The sequence below is a fragment of the Haplochromis burtoni genome, unplaced genomic scaffold (assembly GCF_018398535.1).
Source record: "Haplochromis burtoni strain Fernald_Lab_line unplaced genomic scaffold, NCSU_Asbu1 Contig_1066, whole genome shotgun sequence".
Taxonomy (NCBI): Eukaryota; Metazoa; Chordata; class Actinopteri; order Cichliformes; family Cichlidae; genus Haplochromis; species Haplochromis burtoni.
Window position 1 is genome coordinate 20,435 of NW_024583427.1, and position 25,966 is coordinate 46,400.

General features: G+C 42.6%; 3 protein-coding genes across 4 annotated transcripts in view; 1 reads left to right on the forward strand and 2 right to left on the reverse strand.

Moving 5' to 3' along the window:
• Positions 1-1,368: 1,368 nt before the first annotated feature.
• LOC102296589 (transcription factor E2F3) lies at positions 1,369-10,331 on the reverse strand. The gene is made up of 7 exons (XM_005951593.3): positions 10,189-10,331; positions 9,685-9,786; positions 8,060-8,288; positions 7,440-7,571; positions 4,724-4,838; positions 4,428-4,608; positions 1,369-4,228 (listed from the first exon to the last, which is right to left on the reverse strand). Exons 2-7 carry the CDS (start codon positions 9,731-9,733, stop codon positions 3,969-3,971), a joined length of 966 nt encoding a protein of 321 aa, XP_005951655.1. The 5' UTR covers positions 9,734-9,786; positions 10,189-10,331; the 3' UTR covers positions 1,369-3,968.
• Positions 10,332-14,073: 3,742 nt separating this feature from the next.
• srfbp1 (serum response factor binding protein 1) lies at positions 14,074-19,388 on the reverse strand. 2 transcript variants are annotated; one of them, XM_005951597.3, is made up of 3 exons: positions 19,217-19,388; positions 16,070-16,468; positions 14,074-15,967 (listed from the first exon to the last, which is right to left on the reverse strand). In XM_005951597.3, exons 1-3 carry the CDS (start codon positions 19,232-19,234, stop codon positions 14,747-14,749), a joined length of 1,638 nt encoding a protein of 545 aa, XP_005951659.1. In that variant the 5' UTR covers positions 19,235-19,388; the 3' UTR covers positions 14,074-14,746. The 2 variants fall into 2 exon arrangements, with proteins under 2 accessions (XP_005951659.1, XP_005951660.1); XM_005951598.3 differs by lacking the exon at positions 19,217-19,388 and adding an exon at positions 18,459-18,584.
• Positions 18,607-25,966, forward strand: part of LOC102297302 (macoilin-1) — a 15,284-nt gene continuing 7,924 nt past the window's right edge. Inside the window, exons 1-7 of the mRNA XM_005951596.3 lie at positions 18,607-18,834; positions 20,439-20,580; positions 20,696-20,822; positions 20,984-21,107; positions 21,232-21,410; positions 23,501-24,035; positions 25,702-25,860. Of these exons, the coding sequence (XP_005951658.1) occupies positions 18,752-18,834; positions 20,439-20,580; positions 20,696-20,822; positions 20,984-21,107; positions 21,232-21,410; positions 23,501-24,035; positions 25,702-25,860 (1,349 nt within the window). The 5' untranslated portion in view covers positions 18,607-18,751. The remainder of the gene's footprint in view (positions 18,835-20,438; positions 20,581-20,695; positions 20,823-20,983; positions 21,108-21,231; positions 21,411-23,500; positions 24,036-25,701; positions 25,861-25,966) is intronic.

A 25,966-nucleotide genomic window follows, 5' to 3' on the forward strand; every position in this document is an offset into this window, starting at 1 on the left:
CAGTTTCAAAAGCAAAGCTCTCCCAGTTGATTGTCTGTAGTGCAGAGTAACAGAAACAAGCCTTGGGGCCTTGGATCTTTTTTCTGCCTTCTGATAATTCACAGAGGAAAACTTGAAAAAGTGCTTTTTGTGTAAACTTTAAAGGATTGTATCAGCATGTGGGAGAGCTGGCTCATCAAAACAAGATCCATCTTCTGAAAGCTTACCCTTTTACCTTTTAATACCCAGCACACTTAAAATTATTGTTAAAATAATTTTCCAATATAGTGAAAATTTAAAAACCACAAATTTGAAGCCTTTAGTGTTTAATAAGCTTTACTTAAAAACAATATAAGAAAGTGTGCTTAAGTAGTCAGGGACAGCTCTCCAGGCTTCTTGAAGGACAGTCAAAGCTCTTCTTTGGGTGTTGCCTCTTGTTGATGATCCCATGTTGTTTCAATAATGCTGAGGTCCTGGCTGTGGGGAGGCCAGTCCATGTCTGATCATGTTAAATTGTGGTTTGTTTGTGTCTTTTCCACTCGAGGCATGTTTTTAGTGCACGCAACGCAAACCAAATGCTTCCCCGATGACACTGAATGCTGGATCACAATCCAACAGTAGTTGGACAAGATCTCAAACACCGCTGTCTGAGATGCAAGCCAAACTATAACCGAGCGTCCACCGTTTTACCTCTCTCCTGACTCTCTGTACAAACTGATTTGAAACAAATATTTCAAAATTGTTTTTCATTTCATTCGAACTGTTGCCACCCATTTTCAGTCTTGTAATTTGTAATGTGTTCTGCAATTTGCCATATCTCAGTCTTTTCTCTTCCCTTTCTTAAGAAGGGAACAGTAGATTGAATCAACTGAAGGGCCAGATCCATCTCTCAGGTCCTGTGTCAAGTTGTTTTTTTTTTGACCTAGTAAATCTTTGGGAATCAGCTTGTTGGCACAAAAATACTATTTTATGCCATTGGCTCATTAAATAGGAACTAATTGTGAGCGTTTTTTTACAAGCTGCTTGTAACAAAGTGCCAAATGATGCAATTTCAAACTGGTCCTTTGCTAAGTTGTCCGTTATGTGGAGACAACACCAGCTCATCTCTTGAGTTGGCGCTTATTTTTCCTCCCCCACACACACACTTTAATGATTCATAGGTCAGTGTTACATGATCTAATTGATTAAGGCTTACACTACTACTTAAATCAACTAGTCTGAAATCATTTAACAGGCATTAGAGCAGGAGCGTCCAACTCCAGGCCTCGAGTGCTGGTGTCCTGCAGGTTATAGATGTGTCCTTGATCCACACAGCTGATTTAAATGGCTAAATTTCCTTCTCAACATGTCTTAAGTTCTCCAGAGGCCTGATAATGAACTAATCATTTGATTCAGGTGTGTTGACCCAGGGTGAGATCTAAAACTTGCAGGACACCGGCCCTTGAGGCCTGGAGTTGGACACCCCTGCATTAGAGGATCCAATGTTCATTTAAAGCTCTTTTTAATCTCAGTAGCTTTGCACGATTCAGACCGGTGTGTCTTCTACTTATACTGGCTGCCTGTATTAAAACTGTCTTTTGACCCTTATAAACAGAAACTCTGGACAGCAGTTGTGATCCACTCTCAGTGACATCATAGAGAGCCACGAGTTGGAAAAACTCTTAAACTTTAACATTCAGTGCTGTCTGAATATAAGGAAAAGCATAATGAGAGTAATTTAACGTGGACTCACTGAAAAGCAAAATGTAATTTAAAAATAAGAGAAAACAGAATAGACTTGGGAATTAATAAGTAAATGAGCTCAAATTTATTCAAGTTTTGATACAATATTTAACAGAAATGACCCTCAGCAGAGGTCTTCTGGCTACAAAGCAGCATTAGGGGGACAGAATCAGTGGTAAAAAGAGGCTCTCGAGTGAGAATGAATCTAACTGAACACAAAACTGATGCGAATACGTGAACAACAGTAAAAATAATAAGAGGGGAAAAACCTGAAGCTTTAGATTTGATCTTAGTGTCAAATTGTTAAAAACACAGAAAACAGTTTTTCCTTTCACAGCCTCCCGACTCTGCCAAGCAAACATAACACACATCGTGAAGAGACTAGCCCACTCTGTGGATTACAGAACACCAGATCTGAGTGCCAACAGTGGTTAGCCGTTCAATGCCTCGTAAATACAGCAGTTGAGCCACTCGAGCCGGGCGCTGTCCTAGTTTGATACTGACAACAAATGACAAGAATTCTGGTGAGCATTCATGAAAGATGCTCAAGTGAGCATGAAAAGGGTTTAGTGTTACAGTCCTTTCATTAGCAGAAGCCCTTTCATTCTCCAAGAACGATGACAAAACAGTTCACCCGAATGCAACATGTTTGTTTTTAGTGGCGCCAAACACAACCTCGCTGAAGTGTGCGCCGTGAAAAAGGCACAATTTAAAATGTTCTGTAAACAAGAACGGGCTTTAAATGGTAGAGCCTCTCCTCGGTGCTTTTAGTGGTTCAGCATGTCATCATCAGACAATCCTGCTCCTCTTAACAGCTAAGAGAGCGCAAACAGGCTGCAGCGGTACCTGAGAAAGTGACCTGCTGAAATGTCTGCCATCATAATTAGTGTCATTTTAAACTGGCGATCAATATTAAAGCAAAGCTCTCGTACACGTCAAACTCTGGACAACATTGTAAATACCAGAGCCCGACAGATATCAGCCGATATCAGCATTTCTAATGGCGCATTAAAGTTGAAAAGTGGAAAGAAGACATGGCTGTAGAGCATATTTTGAGTGTTGATGTTGCAAACTTTTAGTTCAGAGATCACTCCTCTGTGACTTCTCAGTAAGCAACACCTGTTTGTTACACCACAGACAACAAGCAGCTGATCTGAGCACCTCCAGTTAGAGTGCTTTTAAACTACATGTGCCAAATCTTATGGAAATGTGGTTATGCTAAATATTGCTGCTTATGTGTCGGATTTTTAAATTGCCGGATATCAGTTTAGGTCTTAGTCATCCTACATCAGTGGGGCTCTGGTAAATACTGTGTATGAATCAGCCTTTAACTTATGAAATTGCACCAGGTGTGAAAGCTACTGGAACCCTGAGAAAAGCCAACACGGGCTTATAGCACACTGTGCTATGAGGCGTTCAGTTTAAGTAGCACAGAGTAATGCACTGTTCCAACACATCAGTAAACCTTAACAGTCATTGGTCATAGCCTAACCAATCAACATTCACCTGTTACTTTGTTATGTCATCACAAACGGCTTCATAGCCAAAATCTTTATTCCGTCACGCTGAGCCGCAAACTCAGTCTTAAAATGCACATCGAGACGATTCAAATGACCTCGATGCAATACGATAAATCTGAGGGCAATGAGAGCACGTGCTTGGACCGATAAATCATCCTGACTTAAGGTATCTGAAATGAAAAACCTGGATGGGAGAATGCCAAATAATGGACAGGTTTGCTTTAAACGCATCACTGCAAGATAATACAAGACCAGCTGTAACTAATAAGACACAAATCTGCATTAGTGTCTCCAACAAGTCGAGTGAATCAGTAATAAAGCACAACAATGTTCATCAAACAGTTGTATACGAATGCCATCTGCAGCTGTTTGTCATCACAGAGCTCCAAAACAAGCAGCAAGAGTCTAATGAATGACTTTGGACAGACTTCTAAACCTTTGGTGTACGTCACCTCTCCAGACCAGTTCACAGTGTCCCTGTAACTGACAAAGCTCTGGGTTCAAATCAGTCCTTTTTGTTGACACTGAAATACTGACATTGTGGAGAAGAGCTGTCAAAAAGGCCTCAAAAACAGAAACGTGCCTCAGAACGCGTGTCAGCTCCAGTCCAAAAGAGAAGAAAAGAGGCCTGGATGGCAATGGAATTACATGGAAGTCTCCTTCACTAGTTTGGCTCCTTCAACTAGTTTATTGGATCCCGTTCATATCCCATTTACATGGAAATTCCATTTATTCCTTCACATCTGTTCAGAGAAGCGGAATATCCTGAGGCAACTGGTCCAAGTCGACAGAGGAAAAGAGGTCAGTGATGCCCTCCCCGTCAGCCACGCTCACAACGCAGCCTTCCTCATTGTGAGAGAAGGCCACAGGGGGACTGAGACCAACAAAACTGCACTCAGAGGGGGGCTGGGGGGAGGTGAGAGTGGAGGGCATAGGAGAGCGCTGCTGTGTCGGCTCAGGCTGAAGCTTGGAGAGATTATCAATTCCACAACTGCTGTTAGCGTTTTCTGGAATGACACGGGAGTGTGAATGAGGAGACACCGGTGAGGAAGAAAGTGATCAAATCACCCAAAAATCTCAAAACAGAGTTGGAGCTGGGCACAGTACTGTTCAATGCTCCTGTGACAGCAACGCGGTTACGGTGATACGTCGTTTCCTTGTCCTCTGTGGCACCAGAGCGACAGGATGCTCAAACACAAGACTCACCTCTGGAAGACTGAGCGAAGGCCGCGAAGGGCAAATCGAGCATGGAGTCGCTGTCATTTAAATGACTTCCACTGCCCTCGTCAGCAGCTGAATAACCTGTGGCTTCGATGGGGAGGGGCTCATCGGAGCACATGAACACATCAATGGGTCCCTGAGTGCTGCTGAGGTGGATCTGCAGGCTCTGAGCATTGAGAAAGCAGACACGTGGATTTTGATTAACGACTCAAAAACAGCAGCAGTTCCACTAGAGAACAGAAATGACTAATAATCTTACACCTTGTCCGACTGACATGTACCTCGTCTGGGTGTGGCACTACGAGTTGAGTCTCTGTGGGGGCTTTGATCACGATCACAGTCTGATCTTTCAGAGCGGGAATCCTATAGATATCCTTGTAAGTCAAATAGGCGTATGTGAGCCACAAAGTCAAGGAAGACAATAAAAACAACAGACTGGTGTTTGTGTGCCGCTGGAGCTTAGAGTTCAGCAGACTCCAAAACTCATGCACGTGTCGCACCAGCAGTGTGGTTTCACTTAGATCGTGTCAGCTTTTCAAATCATAACTCCGCATGCTCACACTGCAACAGTTTCTTTATCACAAGGTAGACCTGTTTTCTTTACACCAATATGAGCCACAATTCATAAAACAAACACCAAAAAAAAAACCCCACTATTGACTCATTAGGAAGGTGTTTTTCCCCTGCCACAGGAGAGGCAGATTTATCCCACTTTTAGCCAAGCCGGCAATTAAATACAATACATTTGTGATAATACATCAATCAAATGTGATCAAGTGGCAAAATTCACACATTTGTTGCCAACTACAAACATCAAAACTCACATTAACTACTGGCCAAAATGTCACTGATGTAAAACAGGCATTCCCAACAAATATGACACAGCTGCTGCAGGTGGGATTTAACTACAAAATGACCGGCACGCTCTTTAACGCGGGCACAGTGCAATCAGTCCATCTGCGGTTATGAATTGGATGGCAGTTATTTTCAAACCTGCAGTTGGTCTGAGCCAATCCACGATTGCTGGGAGACAAACTGCCCTCCCACCAGGCAACCAACCACCCTGTAATTGAAAGCGGGTGTTGTGGACCAGCTGGTTGCTGCAACTACTTGAAATCGGCCATCAAATTTGATTTGAAAAAATAAATAAAAAATTCAACACAATCACCAGACAACCACTGCTTTTTATTAACCACAAGGCAGGTGCGTTCTGAAACATTACTGATAATTAATTCCAGGTATTGTTTGCTCTTTGAAAGCTAGTATTTTTCCTTGATTGGAACAAATAAACATTTCCTCCTTTATGCCAACAGCACACACACCACTACAGTAAAGACTGTCTCTGGTCAGCCATTATTAAATGTTGACAGTTTACAAAGAAAGAAATGTACCTCTAGTGCCACCTGCATGTCTCATGAAGTCAATGCAGTTTGAAAGGCAGACATACTGAGACTTTGAGAACACCTCAGGGCTCCTGGTGCTGTTACTTTAACTGCAAACACTAATATTTTTATCCTAGCAGTTTTACCCATTAAACCTGCCTTCAGAGTAGAGCTGGGCGATATGAGATTTTTTCATATCACGATATGTTTTTTTCATTTCAGGCGATAACGATATCTATCACGATATAAGCCAAATAACTATATTTGTAAGATTTAAATGTGCCGTTGCTCACAAGTAAAATGTGAAATAATCAGCAGCTTGTTTTTATTTAAATATTTATTTCCCATAATAAGTTCAACAGGGTAGATGTACTTAAGGAACATGAGACTTTTTCAGATAAATAAAGGCAAATATTGCAAACTACACAAAAGGCAGCCGCTAAAGCGTTTAAGTTTCAAAATAGAACAAACGAAACAGACTAAATTGTCAATTCCACTTAGAAACAAAATATTAATTCTAAAAATAAATCTTAGTTTGTTTTACAGAAGAACAGACAAAACTGACTAACTTTTGTCAATATCAAATAAACTGAGAACTAAAAGGAAATTCTCAATCTCTCCTTGTTGTATAGCTGAGCTTTTCAAACAGTTTTAACAGTTACTTTAGTCTGACAAAAGCCGAATGACGAATTAGCGCTTCCAGTCAGAGACTGAGGCTACGTCCACACGTACACGGGTATTTTTGAAAACGGAGATTTTCCGTTTTCGTTTTAAAAAATAATCCCGTCCACACATAAAGGCAGAAATGAAGGAAAACGCTGCTATGAACATGCCAAAGCAGCAGGTGGCGCTAGATTCCTAACCGTGCAGAAATGTTGGCCAATCAGAAGTCTAGAAGCCTCGGTGGGAAAAAGTAAACAAAGCTGGGGCATAGAAGCAGAACCGAGTCGTATGTGTGGACGGACAGTAACTGTGTGTATATGTAAGCATTTAAACACTGCAGAGAGTAGAATTAACAGTAACAGTATTGTAGAAATTCATTTCACCGAAACAATAACGTGGCGCACAGTGTGACGCATGCACCAGTTTATTGTATTTCCAGACTTGCTTTCGGCACAATTTACAGTGCACGCTACTCTGTTTTTTGTCAGACTTGAAATAGCCGAAATACCTTCACACTACGGAACTTCTATGGCTCTTCCGTTCGACAATCTCTCCGGCTTGGAACCATCATCTGTTTTCTCTTCGGTCACGCTCGGTTGATTTTTCTAGTCGGCACACTCATTTCCTCCATTACGCGCTGGCTCCATTACCCGCTGGCTGCTTCCCAAACAAACACACGTGCGGCTTGGCACTTGTGCTGTACGTAACAAGTCACGCGACGTGACGCTGCGGCTGTGATTGGTTCGGCTCTGCGCTACTTAATTTGGATTGGCTGACCTTTTTTTTTTTTTGAGGACAAGAGCGGCGAGGTCTATCGCGATAGCTTAATTTCTCTATCGAGTAAAAGTTATATCGCGATACATATCGTTATCGTTCTATCGCCCAGCTCTACTTCAGAGTATTTCCTGGGTGACAATAAAGAGTGAAATGAAGCTGAACAGACAAAGGATATCTGTGACTGTGGCAGTCCTCACACAGCTCATGAATCTGCTCCGTACAGCTTTGGATCAGCTCGTCCAGCTTCCTCTCCTCCTCGCCAAGAGCCTTTAGCACAGGCTGATAGTCTTCATTCAGTTGTCCGCCCCTGTGCACAAGCATTCAAAAACACCCAGGTCAACAGCGAAACAAGCAACACTCAAGTTATCCAATGTGTCTGAGCATTAGGAGCAGAAAAAAAGCCCCCTTGCCCTACTAAATACAGTGGCTTGCAAAAGTATTCGATTACACACAGGTGCACTCTATTTAGTCATTAACACTCATCAGGCATGTCTATGGGCAACTGACTGCACACAGACCAAAGGGGGCTGAATAATTACGCACACCCCACTTTTCAGTTATTTATTTGTAAAACATGTTTGGAATCATGTATGATTTTCGTTCCACTTCTCACGTGTGCACCACTTTGTTTTGGTCTTTCACCTGGAATTCCAATAAAATTGATTCATGTTTGTGGCTGTAATGTGACAGAATGTGGGAAAGTTCTAGGGGGCCGAATACTTTTGCAAGCCACTGTATACATTTATGCATAAAATGGGTCTATGTTTGTTACTTACTGGCCCAGTTTATACTTACCACCACTGGATGTGGTTTTTAGACTTCTTTTTGATGAGCTGGATCCCTTCAAGAACGTTTGTGATATCATAGATGCGCCTCTTAGAGGCGCCAAGTTCCCGACACACTACGTTTAAATCCAAAACCCCATCGGCGGAGCACCTCAGGAGCTCTGCAAACTTCCGGGTCAAGAGACCCAGCGACGTATCGAAGCGTGACCTCTCCCGCTTGCACATTAGGGAACCGAGACCTGGAGGATAAACGGACAGGTGGAGACTGAGATGTTTTCTTGCTGGTAATGGGTGCACCATAGGAGTATCTCTTAACCCCCCTTTTCCTTGACTACCTACTCAGATCAACTCGGCACGGTTTGCCGTGATTTTCAGGATTTTCCATTAGGTTATAGTATCTGGCTAGGTTATAGTTGCCCTGGAGGCAACAGCTACAGCAGGAATAAGGTTGGCTGGTGCTTGTGTATGTGTGATGGTCTGTCAGAACTTTCTCTCAACAAGATAGTTTTACATGCATGTAGCTGAGATTACAGTTAAGGCTGAGTTCAAAGATGGGCAGCGTCTGACTGCCTAGTTAGTGAGTAAGGCTGCCATTCATGACCCAAAAACTTCAAAATGTTAATCCTTGTGATAATCATCAAGTCCCCCGAACTGTATCTGTCACTGACTCATTCAAGGATGAAGATGACGCCAATTTTGAGTTTACGTTTTTTTACCAGCACAGTTCTGCATTCTAAATCCGTAGGCTTTAAGATGAATCTGGTGACCCTTTGCATCTATAGCAGCTTCTACTGTTCTGGGAAGACTTGCTACAAGATTGAGTGTGTGTGTGAGACTTTTTGCCCTGCTGATCCAGCAGAGCACTTATGAGGTCAAATGCTGATGTTGGAATTAGAAAGTCTGACTTGCTGTTGCAGTCCTAGAGTCCAGTGAATACGTTACACCACTCTGTCTGATGAAAGCCTCATATCACCAACCACAGGAGAACCACAAAGCTCCTGATGCACACTTTTTGTCCTGATGTTAATGCCAGAGGACCTTTGAAACTCTGCAGTTACTTAGTCAGCCTAGCTTGGCAATGACTTTTTCACATTGTGTACTTTAGCACTCTGTCATCCTGCTCTGCAAGAGTGCATGCTCTGACACTTCAAGGCTGAGTTACTAAATACTTCTGCTTGCAATAAAAACCACTTACAGCTGATCTTGGAATATTTAGGAGAGGACCAAGTTCATGAACAGACTTTCTGCAACAGTGCAGTCCTATTATAGTACTAAGCTCTTGAGAATAACCCAGTCTTTCACAAATGTTTGCAAAGGCAGACTGCATGACTGAGTGCTGGATTTTATACACCTGTGACTGTGGGATTAAATCAACACCTCAACTGAGTGATTAAGCAGTGTGGCCCAGTTAGTCCATTTTTTGAAGGAGAAGCATATCAAAGCATTTGACACCATTAACTTATTAATTTAAGTTTTTGCTACACACGCCATTGGAACAAAATATCACCCATTAACTATGCTCTCCTGTAAACTGTAAAGCTGCGTCCGAGAGGTTTTATCCATTTCGTCCTTGGAATGGGCATGTTTTTCCATCTGATAATCCAGAGCACAAGTTATTACATCACACAGCCTTACTGGTTTCTCCTGTGTTTGTTAGATGGACCTCTGGCAGCACTGCCTCCATCCTGGAGGTCTGGGGCGGGTCACCGTCTTCCAGCTCCAGCTTTATTCCTTTGCCTGAAAATATTTAAGACAACTTGTTAGAAGTTACTGCTTGATATTGCAATATCATGCAACTTGGGATGTGTTTTCCCCTAATTTGTCACAGGGCTGCAATTTTTGCAGTAATATAAACTTGTCACTAGCCCACTGCCTTTATTTGAGAACCATGTAATTGTAAGATGTGAGCACGTCTCTGCATAAACTAGTAAACCAGTGTTGCCTTCACGGACTAATTGCTTTAGTTATTTCAAGCTATCACTTATTACTTCGCAACTGGGGCAGAAGCTAGCTTCCCTCATCAGTGTGTGTGTGTGTGTAAGCTAACAGTAGTAACACTCCCCTTCCCCCTCCCATGCTGAGCATGCGACAGTTGTTTTGCAGCAATGATAAACAGCACCCCGCTACCGGGCTCCTTACCAATGTTTCCTCACACAAACTCGACGGCTGAAGTGTGCAGTCAGATTACACGGCACCCGAAGTCCGACATTTACACAAGTCCCCGACCATGCGCGAAGGTAAAACAAGCGTAGATCTACCGGATATACGCAAAAGGTCACAGTCCACCCTTCTAAATAAAATCATACTCGCATATTAAAACATGACATCGTTATGAAAATGGCTTTAAACCTAAAGTATGACGTGGTCCATTACAGCTAGTGAATCTTATATTAACTATTAATGCAAACTGTTTAAATTCTGTATTGTGTCGTGTTTTTTAACCAGTTTGAAGAAAATTAGAAAAATAAATAAATAATAATAAAAACAGCAGAAACTAAACAAAAAACATTACATTTTACACCAAATCTTAGCATCTACAGTTATTTTTTACTACTGTTGATCATTTTAGACGTTATACTCTGATTTTTATACAGCAAGGACACCTATGCAACTTTAAAACGAAATACTTTTTCGGACAAGCCTTTATTCTGAAAAGGTACTTCCTGGCTAACCAGCACGCGATTGACCGATAATAACCTTAACTGATAAACCACCAAGTATTTAAGTCTCACCGCTTGCGTAAACTAGTCTCCGTTATATAGACATGCCCACATCAGCTGTCAAACCGCACTTCGTTTCTGAATTATAAACGGCCGTTACAAATATAAGCCTTCGGGCCTTTTCGAGCTTCACTTTCCTCTGGTCTCTGGGGTTTGGTGCTGCCTGCCTCCAAGAACTCCACTTTCACAGCGATTCCCACACAAAGGGCCCCGACCTATTAGGGTCCACACAGCCTCTGTACACTCCTGTTAGGCTCTCCGAGAACAAGAAACCAGCTTTTCTTCTACCGTCAAGCAGAAACAGTCACCCTTAATCATGATTTCTACTGAGCATCCTGACGGGGTTTTAAAATGTTTTAAATTCAAGATGGAAACAATTTTCCTGGTATTAAACCAGATTTTCACGAGACAGGATACCGGCTATGCACGCTAGTGGTGGGCGGATCGATCCAAATATCGACTGTATCGATACCAAGTCGGCATCGGATCGATACTAGCCTGGTGAGATCGATTCTTTACTTTAAGTTTTGCTCTTGTTTGTAGTGCTGTGGTTTCGGAAAAGGTCGCCGGACTCGCTCCTGTGTCAGCGCAGAGCAGGCGCACTTTGCTTCCCCTCCCCCCTCTTGTGTTTAGGCGTTGTGCTGTCACATGACACGACTTAGGCGCTTTGGTTAAGTTGTTTACACATTTTCACCAGTTATATTATAGTTTCTCAACAGTACTTGTTTTAACTCGTTTACTGGTTCTCCTGCCTTTTTAAAAGAAAAATCTTTTTAAAAAAAAACCTAAAAAACCCCTTGATAACCAAACCACCACGGCTGCATTTTCATGCTTCGCAGCATCTTTTATTCTCACAATAATCACACGGCTGCTGTAACAGTACATTCAACAGCTGCAGCTCTCCCGCTGCCAGCTGTACACATCACCAACAACACAAGAAGAGTACATTTTTAATCTGGCGAGGCATGACTGTAGATGAGTCCATCTACAGTCCAACATGCAGCGGCGTCCCCATCGCCCGCCTGAGGCCGGGGGGCCATCCGGCCGAACCTACTCCCCAGTCCAGGGCCGTGCAGAGAGGTTTAAAGGGGCGGGTGCTCAAAGTTAAAAAGGGGCACATTGAACCAGGTTGAATAACAACAACACACATTCATCAAGAATCTAATATGGGAAGGGCAGGGCTGTGTTGATCTGAGACTGTAGACATTAAAAAGTCCATCAGGAGAGATGGTAGCTGATTAAACAAGTGTCATGAGATAATAACAAAATGCAAAGATTGGTGACAGCGCTTGGAACCATAAGGCAACAAAAAACTGTGAGAAATAATTTAGGCTCTGCCTGTGAATCACTCTTTGCTTCTCTTCTTCCTTCCATCCCATCATTTCATATATCACTCTCCACTTGCTGTCTATCTGAGAACAAGGCACAACTTGCTATTGCAATAAACTATAATCTAATTATCCACACCTAACAACTCCAGCACTTAATCTATAATAAAATGATGACAGAAAAATGTTATAGCACTGCCTTTAGTAGCCTCACACAGCTCCTGCTGTTTCCTCCTCATGTCCTTACCAGCCATGTCTGGACAATGTTATATCATGAGTAATAATTTAAAAAAATCCATATACATAAAACACACACATGCACGCACACACAGTGACATTTTAGACCTTCTTCAGAATACTGTATATACTATGGGCATCACTGTGCTGATCCAGAATCCTTACATTATTATTTATTACTAGAGCTACAATAATAAAGCAATGAGGAGGGGGAAGTAATAAATATGAAATAATGTCATTATGATGATTCCATTTGTTTCACTATCCACTCTGTGCAGGGCAAAGCTTATTACATTTTTAAACTGTAGAGATACAATATTTTACTGCTGTAAAATCCAAATTTTGTCTTATTTAAAATATAAATCTAATATAATCTGCTTCTTAATGTATGTTCTTTAAAATACAGCGTGTTTTTTAATATATTATAATTATAATAATTATTATGTGGACATGCATATTAGATCGTTTTTTAGTGAAATATAATCCCTCCAGAAAGGCAGGAAAAGCCCGGAAACTTACTTTAAAACTAAATATGTTCTAAATACTTTAAAACTAAATATGTTCCCTAAAACGGTGACAGAGCTACAGACCCATGACAGCCTTACACAGGTAGCCAGCAGCTATGACCAGCACTACTTGTGCAGTTAATAAAAGGACAGGTAATGTTTGTCGCGCTGTTGCACACACAGCACGCTCGTTTGTTTCAGTTCGTCAGTTGCAACAAGACAGCTTACCAACGTGTACGTAATAAGCTAATACTCCTGTGTGCTACACACTACAGTGTCGCTGTACACCTACTTACTGGTTTTGTCGCATCAGTCTGTGTCTCTGAGTTAACTTGTGTTTCTCCTACAGCTCCGGACCGCAAAAAATGCGCGTGCTCTTTGTGAGCTCGTTCCCGGCTCGTAACCAGCGCGTTCTGCCGTCAAGGGCGATCATTGGTTAAATGTGATCATGTGACTGATGCAAGCCAGATCCTTTTATTTAGCAAAACTGTGATTAATAGTTAAATATTATTGTTGAGGGGCACAGACAGGACTCCGCACGCACACACACATTAAAAAAAAAAAAAAAAAAATTTTAAAAGTTGCCTCAACAAAAGGGCACTTTGGGCACCCATCAGGAAAGGGGCGGGTGCTCAAGCCCCTCTAGCCCCCCCCTCTGAACGTGCCTGCCCCAGTCCGCTGAGCAGGCGAGGGAATCGGCCCGGACGGGGAAGTGTCCACTCTGGCGGTCGCCCGCGCATCCAGCGGCGCCGGTGACGAGGTGGTTCCTGGGGCCGCCCGCGCCTCCAGCTGCAGCCCCGTAGCTGGTCCGGTGGCCACCCACATTGGCATGTGAGGGGTTTTTTTTGATCCAGGTTTGCTTTTACTTCATTGGAAGTGTGGTTGGGACTATTGTCGCCATAAAAATACTATGCCTCCTCCTCTCTACACACTGATGACAATTTGATTTACAACTCCATACTCGCTGAGATATGCCAGGTTTTTCGCTAATAGCGCTTTGAGAATCACCTCGTTGGTGCAAAAATACCAACAATTATACTTTATTCATGTATTATTATTGTATGTATTTTTGTATGGTCTACCTTACAATATAAAGCACCTCCAGGCGACTGTTGTTGTGATTTGGAGCTATATAAAAATGTTACCTTTGGCAATTTTTGTAGGTTTGATGAAGGGAATGGGAATAAATGATATATTTTTATGACAGGCTGCAAATAACAAATTGCATAAAGGTACAATTTAAAATTGGTTCTTTACTCAGATGTCAGTTGTGTAGGCAGAACACTGAGTTAGGTGTCTTTTTTATGCTTGAATGAGTCATAAATCAGTGTTAAGCAGCTTAACAAAAGAGCGAGAGAGAAAATACATTCCTCTATAAAGCGGTCAGGTACAAGGACTGGACTGAAAATGGGTGAAGAAGAAGCCAATGTACAAAAATAAACTACCGGTCAGAACTACATTAAAAAAAAAACCTACAAGTCTGTCTCTTTGGAAGGAAAATGTACTGAAATGAGTGGTGGCTCAAGACATTTACACAATATTGTAGATAAAAACTTTACAGCAAAAAAATGGCACAATATGCTTCTGTCAAGATTACAACTGTATTATTCAAACATGTCTAATAATGAAGGACTTAAAAAAAGTGGATAACATAATCACAAAACCATCGCTGGAATTAAAAGGACAGAAAACCTGAAATGTGCACACGTTCAAATACACAAAAAACAGCTTCCCAGTGTCCTACATTCAAATTTGTCCCGTTACCATAGTGCAGCCATAGAATGAATGCACTGCTTAAACTGCTGCGCACTGACAAAGCTATCACAGAACAGGTTGCATCTTAGAGTTTAAACCTTCCAACACATCATCCCTGAACTTTAAACTTTACACAAACAGCCAACAACTTTCAGTCATCATCATCACCAAACTTGATCTTCTTCCCCTGGAAGGCCAGGATTTGTCCTTGCTGCTCCTTCCTTCTCTTACTGGCCTCCCAGGATGGATGCAGTGCCTGCTGTGGTGCCCGATGTGAGAAGACACCTCCTCCCCTGTGATCTTTTTGTCTCAGAACATCGCCTCTGCCTTGTCTCCTTCCTCTGCTAGCGGTAGCAAAGCCCTTATCCTCAGACTCGGGGTGTTTGCCATCGGGGTAGGGCTTGCTGTACTTAGACCCTGAACTTTTCTCCGGCTTCTGGAACTTGGGCTGTTTATTGAAATCTTTATTGTGTTTCCTAAATTTATCTCCACCTTTCCCTCTGCCAGCACCTCTACCCCCAGCTGCCTTGGTCCCAGCCAGAGAAGGACAGAAGAGAGACTCCAGCTTGGTCGCTTTTGATTTCAGCCTAGATTCAAGCTCATTGAGTTGATTCTCGAGCTTGTCCAAAGACACGTTCTCAGCAGAGTCCTTTCCTGCCTCAGCTCTCTTATCCGCCGCCATCTTCTCCATACTTTCGTCTTTTGGCTTTTTCTTTTTCTTCTTGAATTTGCTCACTTTTCCTACAAAGAAGCCGTCATCATCATCGCTCTCCTCCGACTGCGATGACTGCTTGTGGAACCGTTCCTCCGTGCTGTCATCAAAGTACTCTTTCTCTTCATCACCGAATGACTCTAAATCGCTCTCTTCCTCAGCTGGCTCAGCCTGGATAATGGGTTTCTCTTTTTTAACTGGAGGTTTATTTTTCACAATCTCCTTTATGTCACTAGTTTTTCCTGGTGCTGCTCTAACACTCTTAGGCTCTGTCTTTTTTTGTGCGTGATCATCAGAAGTTCCACCTTTCTCCGTTTCTTCTCCGACTTCGGCAACAGCTCCATCTTCACTCTCTTTAAGCCGTTCCTCCTCACTGTTTTCCCTAAGCTCCTCTTTTCCCTCCTTTTTCTCTTGTAACTGCAGAGTCACCTTTCCTTCCACTGCCTTCCCTTGAGTTTGCACTTTTTCCTTTCCTCCTCGCTTCCTGCTCTTCGTCCGCTCCTCTTTGAAGGCTTTTACAGCTGCTTTGATGTTCTCAATCTTCCTGCTGAATTGAGGGTGGGTGGCGATGCGAGCGATGGCCCGGTCAGATATGGTAGACTTGGGGTTCTTGCAAACCTGCTCAAAGCTGAGATTCTTCTGTAAGGCGGTCTTGGTCACCTGTAGATAAGTTGAAAAAAATATTTCAAAATGAAAAGATAAAGAATGAAATGGCTTGGAAGTCGTTGCAGAAATGATTTGCTGATAGGACAACAAGCCCACCTGATCGGGTACGAGGTTCTTCATGTCGTGAATCTCTTCCAGAAGTCTGGCGGCTCTCCTCTGATTCCTCTCCATCTCGGTCTCGTTCCCCTTCTTCTTCTTCAGCACGCCAATCTGACGTGTCAGCTTCCTTATGATCAATGCCCTGACCCTCTTCACCTCCTTCCTCATCTTCACCACCTCGTTGTTGAGGTTCAGCACATCTGCCTCCTTTTTCTCCTCATCATGATCAGGTAAGGGATTCTTTTCCTGCTCCTTTTTTTCCTCATCTTCTTCCCTCTCACTTCTTTCTTCTTCCTCTTCTGTTTCTTCTTCCTCATCTTCATCTGTCTCTCCCTCCATCTCCTTCTCTTCGTCCTCAGCGGACGGCACCATTTTCTCCATTTTGTGCAGCATCATCTGTTGAAAAATAAATCCATATACTGCAATAAGAGCAAGAAGTGCAGCACTAGCAATGGTGCAAAAGAAAAAAGTCACGTGAGGGCGAAATGATCTTTTTTTACCCCCATATTAAGTAACCAGAATGCGAACCGTCATAAAAAATTCAAAGTGCAGTTCATTGATATTTGAGGTTATTTAATATAGAAAAAAATGTTGTAATCATAAATATACATCAATTAGATTATTACATCCTCCAACAAACAGATGCATTCTCATAAACTTAGAATTAATGTATTAAACCCACAAAGGACCGGCTGCCTATTTGTGGAAGTCACCATGTTGTCTTGTCATGTTGAATACAGTGGCTGAGCTAAACTCTTGTCTTTTAAATTAGTGTCTGCACCTTCAGATGATATGAAACATCACTCATATGTTTTATCATGTGAGAAGGAGTCGCCTTCACCAAAGAATCGAAAATGAAGGAAAGAGACAACGCCACCACCATATGGATAAAATGTCATCCTCTTCCATCTCACCTCAACCCTCTAAACAAAGTCAGGGCGCTACAACATGAAAATATGCACAAACATGTTCATTTACTCCAGTTATTGTTGCAATTAGTTATTGATCAGTTATTGACCCCCCCATATTTTACTCACAGCTGACAACAGGTCAGCTAAACAACAAGAACAGCTGGTTATGACCTAATGTTACACCAGCTAACGTTAGGCTTGAGTGTCATAGGAATCACACTTTCTCTCTGATAAACAGCTTGATGACATCTTCACTTATATAAGAATTTATTCAGTAAGTGCAGCAATGTTGAAACCACTAATGCTAATGTCTGCTAACAGCAGCATACACAGCAGTGCTTATTGACCAAAAGGTTCAAAATATCCTCAACAGTTCACCTCTGTATCGCCATCATCAGTCAGACGTTAGCCTCACTGACTCGTATCAGACTCCTTTCACAAAGTTTTTAGGATACTAACTGAGGTAAATAGCAGACTGGCAGCTTACACTCACTACAGGTGAGCGTTGGTCACAGTTGTTTGTCCTACAGCGACCACCTTAGTTACAATCTACTGATGGCTAGGGGTGGGATTTTACACATTTCACCTATAAGTGGCTTTAAAGGAGAGGCATGCCACTCAAAGAATCCTGACTTTAGGAGGTGAAGGGTGGGGTTAAAAAAATTATTTTGGGGCAATGGTGACACACTTTAAGTTGATTTATCAGATTAGATAGATGGTAAATGGCCTGTATTTGTATAGCGCTTTTACTAGTCCCCCCTAGGGACCCCAAAGCGCTTTACACACCCAGTCATCCACCCATTCACACACACATTGACGGCAGCTACAGTTGTAGCCACAGCTGCCCTGGGGCAGACTGACAGAAGCGAGGCTGCCATCGGCCCTTCTGGCCAACACCAGTAGGCGGTAGGTGAAGTGTCTTGCCCAAGGACACAACGACCGAGACTGTCCGAGCCGGGGCTCGAACAGTCTCGGTCGTTGTGCAACCTTCCGATTCCGATTAACTCCCAGCCACGATCGCCCCGCAATCGTGGCTCAGATGCAGTTTTTATGTCCAAGTAACCACTGAAAGTACAGTAAGATTTTAGCTCATACATCAAAACAACTTTCCTCTGTGGCAGAGTGGCATGACGTCCCCCAAAGAAGGAGTTTGTTTCTGAAGTCCACCCCACACCAGAAATAAATAACATTAAATTAAATACACCGCATACTGCTTTACCGAAATTATCTCTTTTATGGAGCTTTTATCTAAACAGAGATTGGAAACAACTTTTCTTACTACCGTTCTTCCGAGAAATCCAAAGAAATGTGCTTAAATACCCGGCGGACCCTTCCAAAACAAACGTGGTTGAACACGCATGGACGCGTTTCACCACAAAAGAATAGCAATAAATAGCTCGCTCTACTTAAAACACGATTAAACCTGGCAACAAATCCAAAAGAGCATCGCTGCAAAGTTTTACCGCGACACTTACCGTTCAAAAAGGACAATTAAGAGCGAAAACTGAGCAAATCGCTTGGGCTAGCTGGGAGCGGCCATGTTTCGGACGCCTCCGACAGCGGCGTGACGTCAGACGTCAGCGAGTCAACGCCGCCGTGTCGTGAAAAGGGGAGGGCCTTCCGCGGACTGTTTTTATTTATTTCTTTGTTTCATGTGCATAAAACAACAACAATGGTGGATAATTGAAGAAGTGTGAATATTAGGATGAGCGAATGACGTGTCCAGTCATAGTTACCAGGCCGATATCACAAGTGAATCAACAGGGGGATGATGAAGCGGCGCAATGCGGACTGCAGCAAACTCCGACGGCCGTTAAAACGGAACCGAATCACCGAGGGTATATATAGCAGGTACAAAAAGGGGGCCAGGGGGACGTTATTGTATAACAATGGCGCCTCGTTGCATATGTCAAGACAAGGCGGCCAGTCTCTGCTCATGTTCATATTGAAGCGTATTGACGCTTTGTTCTCGAGCTGAATGAACATGCCCGCTTATTGTCATAATTATAGGCCTAGTGTGGCATCGTTTACACGGCTAGGCAGTTAAATTCAAATTCAGGTTAAATGTAAAAGAATAATGCAAATTGCGTTCAGCGGTCAATCCGCTTGACAAAAAAATCCCAAACAAAAACTAAACAAAACCGTGAAGTCGTGGGGGGGAAAATCCTGCTCGTGCTCGAGATGACAGCAGCAATGTCAGAGGCGCTCGTTTTGAAGTGGAACGGGTTCTCACCTGTGCTTTGTCTGCCATACACCGGGGGCTAAATTTAAACACGTCAGTGGAAACCGTTAGCAGCAAACAAAACGAGTCCCCGGACCGGAAAAGCCACACACGATTCAACCACGGCTCGCAATTTCAAAATAGCATGGCCTTTCCTATAGACTGATAGATGGCAGGCCAGAACAGCTGTGCAGCAAGCTAGCATGTCCAGACATGAAACTCTGTACATACTGTTTTGCCCCCAAAGGTGTTTGGATGGTTTGAACATTGATCTGATCTTTTATTGATGGGAATAACTGTATGCGTCCGCGATCTGTGCTTCACTGTTTTTTAGTGGTATTATTATGTTAATTTTTTCTCTGAAATTAAATATTTTTAGCTTTTATAGTGTGAAAGACAAATAAGCTCCATTTATGTACAACTTTCCCACCTCTTTCATCAATTAAATTAATATAAGCATAAACGGAAGCTTTATGCTTTAAGTTTTTGTGGTCTTCTGAAGTAGACCTGAAAGTCACACGCTCACTCAAAAATGCAGTTTAGTGTTATTTGAGCTTCTGTTCTGTTCACACAAAATGCTGTGCAGCCCCATCATAAACTGAGAAGCCTGGTCAGCCTTGCTACAATGTTAGACACCCCAGGGACCAGGTGATCCTCAGATAATGAGCAAGCACTTGGTGATGATGGGGAGGAAGAACTCCCTCTTAAGACAAAGAGACCTTTGACAGAGCCAGGCTCAGGAAGGGGCAGCCATTAGGAACACTAACCCCCAAAATTGGCTGGGGACACTGTGGGAGAGAGAGAGACGAATGTCTGTGCCATGCAATAGTTTGGTATAAAACACGGAGTGCAGAGGAGAAGCATTCAGCCCCAGGAGCTTATAGCAGTATACCTAAGGGATAAGGATGGTTCAGGGAGCTTTTAGGACAACCGGATAACAAACTACCGAAGTCGAGCCCAGAAGTAACAAATGCACATACCAGTTTTTCAGCAGGAGGCAGGATTATTCCTACTTTTGCCTTCAATCCTAGAGCTAGCACTGCAGGTCGCACTGAAAACGTGGTTCCTATAAACATATTAGACTGTTGCATAAACCTGAGTCCCACATGACTGTCATTAAACTGTATCTAAATCCACAATAAGCCATCTTTAGTGGCTCTGCTTTATCTCCTTTATTCATCTGTCCATTCACCTTCCTTTTTCCCCTGTCTTTTCCTCTGTCTCTTCTCCACAGCACGTTCCTGTACCTGAAGTTCCTGGTAGTGTGGGTGTTGGTCCTGCTGGCTGACTTTGTGCTCGAGTTCCGCTTTGAGTATCTGTGGCCCTTTTGGCTTTTCATTCGAAGTGTCTACGACTCCTTCAGATATCAGGGGCTGGTAAGAGCTTAGTTGTAATGACCCTGAACACACCGCTCCTTCCACTCAGTATAAATGCACGTTGGAAGATGAAACATCTAATATCTCCATCCTTTTCTCTCCCACGCATTTTTAGGCATTCTCCGTCTTCTTTGTGTGTGTTGCGTTTACATCAGACATCATATGCCTCCTCTTCATCCCCGTCCAATGGCTGTTTTTTGCTGCCAGCACCTACGTATGGGTCCAGTATGTCTGGCACACAGGTTAGTCCAAGTTGGGTTTTTTTTCTTGCTTTGTTTTTCCCTTCTGGCAGCCAAATGGCCACTTTCACCTCAAATACTCAGTGCGTAAGAAATTCAAAGCTGCCAAGTTTCTTCTCTGCTAACTTGATGTTTTTTTCCCCGCGTCTCCTCCTTTCATGCAGAGAGAGGAGTCTGTCTACCCACTGTATCGCTGTGGATCCTGTTTGTGTACATCGAAGCTGCCATACGATTCAAAGATCTGAAGAACTTTCACGTAGACCTGTGTCGACCCTTTGCTGCTCACTGGTGAACATCAGTTTGTGATTTTTGCAACAATTTTCAATGTTCAGTAGTAAGAAATAAAATCATGACTTCCTTAATTTTTCTAATAATTGTACAAAGCACCGATTGTTTCCCCCCTACCTCCCAGTATCGGCTATCCAGTGGTGACTCTAGGCTTCGGCTTTAAGAGCTACGTTAGCTACAAGATGCGACTGAGGAAACAGAAGGAAGTGCAAAAGGAGAATGAGTTCTACATGCAGCTCCTACAGCAGGCGTTACCTCCAGAGCAGCAGATGCTGCAAAGACAAGAGCGGGAGGCAGAAGAGGGTAAGTCACAAAAACACATTAAAGGGGTTCTGTAATATTTTTCAACCATTTCTTTCATCTATATTCTGGTACTATTGTATGTTCTCATATTAAATAAGTGTTTCAAATAATAAAATGTGTATATATGGACGTAATCCCTGCTAGTCAGAAACTCGGGTTTCAGACAGGATGGATAGCCATTCATTTCTTTCTTTATCCAAACAGTTTAACCACAGATAGTTTGCCACTGTGTCATGGGACTAATGAAAAATGTGATCGCTAATTATTATTGAAGCTTTCACTTGAAGGCGTGCTTTCACCAATGCAGTTTAGAAAAAGTCTGCACACTGTTGTCTTCTAGCACTTAGCTTTACTTAAGAACTAAGACCTCTAGATATGAGGCCATCTGGACTAACAAGTGTCTAATATACCATCAGAAGTATTGCGTGCCAGTCACATTGTGGTGATTAATGGCACGTCAGTCAGCATTTTCCCAAAGCTGGACGCATCGGCAGGCATCAGCATTAACTGTCCGGTTGTCATGAACAGCTCATTAAGTTGCAGCTGATTATAACACATACTTGTACAGGATGTCAGTTCAGGCTTCAGACACTGATTTCAATCTTTAGCAGAAGATGGCATTGACGATTGTCATCGTGCTGCTTCTTGTTTTGTCCAGTGAATAATTCCAAATTTAGAAAGTGAGGTGTCGAGTACAGCACAGATCCCATACAGAGCGTTGAACCCAGTTTATTTTCCTTTTTTCCCTTTAAAGCTACAAATGACAGAAACACTTCACATGTAAGCAATGTAAGCTGAAAGAGTGAAGTCACTGTCATTTTACATCATTGGCCACAAACAGCTCACTTTGATCTTAAGCAGGCTGGATCAGACCAGTGAAACTGTGGTCAAAAAGTGGATAGTGGAAAAACAGCAACGTTTTTTAATCATTTAATTGTTTATGTTTTATTTAATTACTTTGGTGTAGTTTAAATGCCAATGACGGGGAGGGACGCTTGTTCTGGCTGATTCTGGCCCCCAGACCACATGTTTGACACCTCTGGCGTTATAAGCTGACTGTTCGTGTTAAGAATTTGTATAAAAACAGCTTGGAAAAAAAAAAACTAAAGAATTTTTAAAAAGAGAATAAAGAAACAAGCAAATGTTCTGACTTTAACACTGCTACAAATGTTGAGCTGTTCATAAGCTCACATAGACGTAATCAGCCATCGCTGTATATGAACAAGGCTGGTATCCTGCTTGTGGATATGTTACCTTTTGGGCTTGAAGTGGGAAATAAACAAATGCAGTAACAGTTGCAGTTATTGATGTTAAAGGGGATGAAAGAGTTATAAGAAGAGAGTACTGTTTGGCTAACCCTATATATGTTTCACACTCCTTCTAAAGGCCTGTTGGTCAAGCTTTAACATCAGAGTTGGGTCATGGATTTGGCATTCGGATGTGATAGTTGAAGCTGGTTGATCACATTCCTAGTCTAGGTGATACAAGCAGACCTCAACTCGTCATGGGATGGGACGTACAGCATCATTTCACTACATGGTGTTATGTAAACTAGATGACTCAGTGCACACCTGTTTAACTTAACCTTTCAGTTTTCATCAGAAAATGCTGATGTGGCTACTAGTCATCGCTTTCTTAGAAATTCACAAGTTGGTAGTTTATGTTTTGAAATGATCTGTTACGCTTCAGATGCTCTGCTTTGCTTTCAAACCGCATACAAACCGAGATGCAGAACTAGACCCAGCTTTTTTTTTTCTGCGGCTCGGCCCAGATTTTTAGAGTTCGTTTGACAGCGCGTACACCTGCTGAGACAAACTGAAAAAAACAGGAAATGCACCAGATTTGGTCCCCCCCCTAAACAGGTTAGGTCTGAAATCACTCTTTTCTGTTAATACAAAACCGGAAACTCGGCTGCTGCCACAAGGCTGTTTTTTATACACACATATATGTATATATCAGGGATTGCCAAGGTCATCACTCATTCTCTGTTTATGACCAAATATGAATCCAGTTTGCATTAGTATTTGCTTCAATTCATCTACTGTGTTTTTCTTTGTGTTCTAATGCTGTATTCAATTGCTTTCATCCAGCTGCCTTAGCTAAAGGAATCTCAGAGGTAGAGCCCACAGTGGTGTCCCAAAACGGAGCACCTCCTGGAAAGAAAAGCACTTCAGTACCGTTACCTGAGCTGGAGTACCGGGAAAAAGGGAAGGACACTTCTGCAAAAGAGGGCAAAAAACAGAACACAGTTGGAATCAATAACAACAGTATTATACACGCACTGGACTCCAAACTACAGGAGACGGAATATATTGAGAACTACGTTGGGGCAAAAAGACTGAACAACGACCTGGCAGGCGACAACACGCACGCCGACACCAACACGCACACTTCTTCTAAAGAGGAAATTGGGGGGATGGGGAAGAACTACAAAAATGCCAGCGGAGGAGGCGGAGGCAGCAACTCGTCACCTCGGAATCACAGTTCTGCCAACGGCAGCGTGCCGCCAGGTTCCTCAGCTAATAAGAATGAGAAGAAGCAGAAGGGAGCAGGGAAGGGGCAGAAGGATCCGGTGGAGAACTGCATCCCCAATAACCAGCTGGGAAAGCCAGATGCTCTAGTGCGGTAAGACACCCCCGTTATCATTTTCCGACATCCATTTTTTACTTGGATACTTTGAGGGACACTCACTACTTGCCACGTTTCCTTTTGTCTATCTCTGCTGGATAGCCAGCTTAGTCATATTTCAACACTGAAGCTGCTAAAACCAGAGGTGTGGACTCGAGTCACATGACTTGGACTCGAGTCATTAATTTTATGACTTTAGACTTGACTTGAAAAAATGTTCTAAGACTTGTGACTTGACTTGGACTTTTACACCAATGACCTGGGACTTGAATTGGACTTGAACCGGTTTACTTGAAAAGACTTGATATTTCACCCCAAATATAAAATTTAACATGCATATTATATAGAGATTGAAAATGTGACGTCATTCACGGGTAGAACCGCAAAGGATTCTGGGAACTCGTGGCAAGAGGTACTAGCGCACGCAGGCTTTCAATTGAAATCAGTCACACAGCGATAAAAAGAAACACAAAAATGTCAAGAAGCTGTTGTATTATTAACTGCAATAGCCGGTCGCATGACAGCCACGGGAAGCCGACGGGTAAAGAGATCGGTTGTTATCGGATTACGTCGTTGAAGAGAAATTGTTCGAGCCATGTTTCCGAAGTAACAAAGAGGCGACGGGTGGCCTGGATTGCAGCCATTCAAAGACCAAATATAACGTCCCAGAACACTCCAGCTCACAGGTTAGTCTGCTCCAAGCATTTCCACAAAGGTCAGTGTTTTTTAGTAGTTAATACGTCATTTTTCATAACATAATTGGTGATATAGGTTACAAGCAAGTCTGGCGCTGAACAGAAATTGTCGCGCTATGCTCCTTTATTTATTGTGCATAAATAGTGAATTGTCCTGACACAATATTGCGTTTCGCTTCTGTTATTATGGTACATTGACAAAAACATACTTTTATTCACAGGATAAAACAGTTGTTTTGTATCACTAATTGCCCAGTACGATTACAGCATACAGTATTATTGTCACTGCTACATTTCTGTGATGCTACCAGAAATTATTTCCACTGCTAATTAATTACCGTTGAGCTCAAAGGTCCTATTAATAAACTGTTAACGAATGTGTATTTATGACGACGATTTGTGAGACTGGTAAACTTATGATACGTACGATGGTCTTTCGTTCTACACGGTGCATTTCAAGGTCCTGTACCCATCCGTCGGTAAACTGTACCTGGGCTTGTTGCAGTGACCGGAAGTTACTAAACTTCATGAGTGTATGCACTCCAAGAACCGTATGATTATAAATATGCATATAAATATGCTACGATGAGATAGCTGACTTCATCTAACTAGCAAATGTTGTCCAGGCTACGTTGGTGATGCAGTTTTTTTTTTAATGTGTATGATATTTTTGTCATGCGATTTTAAAGCCGGTCCTACAACCGCATCCAAGAATAACTTGTGACTTTACTTGGACTTTTACACCAGTGACTTGAGACTCGACTCTGACTTGCCTGACATTACTTGAGACTTGACTTGAGACTTGAGGATAAAGACTTGAGACTTACTTGAGACTTGCAAAACAATGACTTGGTCCCACCTCTGGCTAAAACAACACTAGCATTATGTACTATATTAGAACAACTCTACACTGAAACTGATTCTTTTAGGAAATGTGTTTGCTAATATTGCCGTGTCCCTTCCCAAAGACTGGAGCAGGATGTGAAGCGTCTGAAGGCAGATCTTCAGGCCAACAGGCAGCTGGAGTCCGAGCTGCGGAGTCAGCTTTCCTCTCTGAGCAGCCAGGATCGTAGCCTGCGCTCCGAACTCAGCCAGCTGCGCCAGGACAACGAGCTGCTACAGAGCAAGTGAGTGCATGTACACTTAATTGTCAGGACCACTACAGTCAAAAGAAAAGATCAGTATTTCCAACTGAAGTGATTCATATTTGACTGTATTACTCTGTTTTCGGAC

Coding starts and splice junctions, on each gene's coding strand:
- LOC102296589 (XM_005951593.3), bottom strand. CDS start 9,733: ATGGAGGCAGTGCTGCCAGAGGTCCATCTAACAAACACAGGAGAAACC. Junction 8,289..9,684: donor AACAAACACAGGAGAAACCA/GTAAGGCTGTGT, acceptor TTTATCCTCCAG/GTCTCGGTTCCCTAATGTGC. Junction 4,229..4,427: donor CTTCGCTCAGTCTTCCAGAG/GTGAGTCTTGTG, acceptor GTGTCATTCCAG/AAAACGCTAACAGCAGTTGT.
- srfbp1 (XM_005951597.3), bottom strand. Junction 15,968..16,069: donor AGAACCTCGTACCCGATCAG/GTGGGCTTGTTG, acceptor ACTTATCTACAG/GTGACCAAGACCGCCTTACA.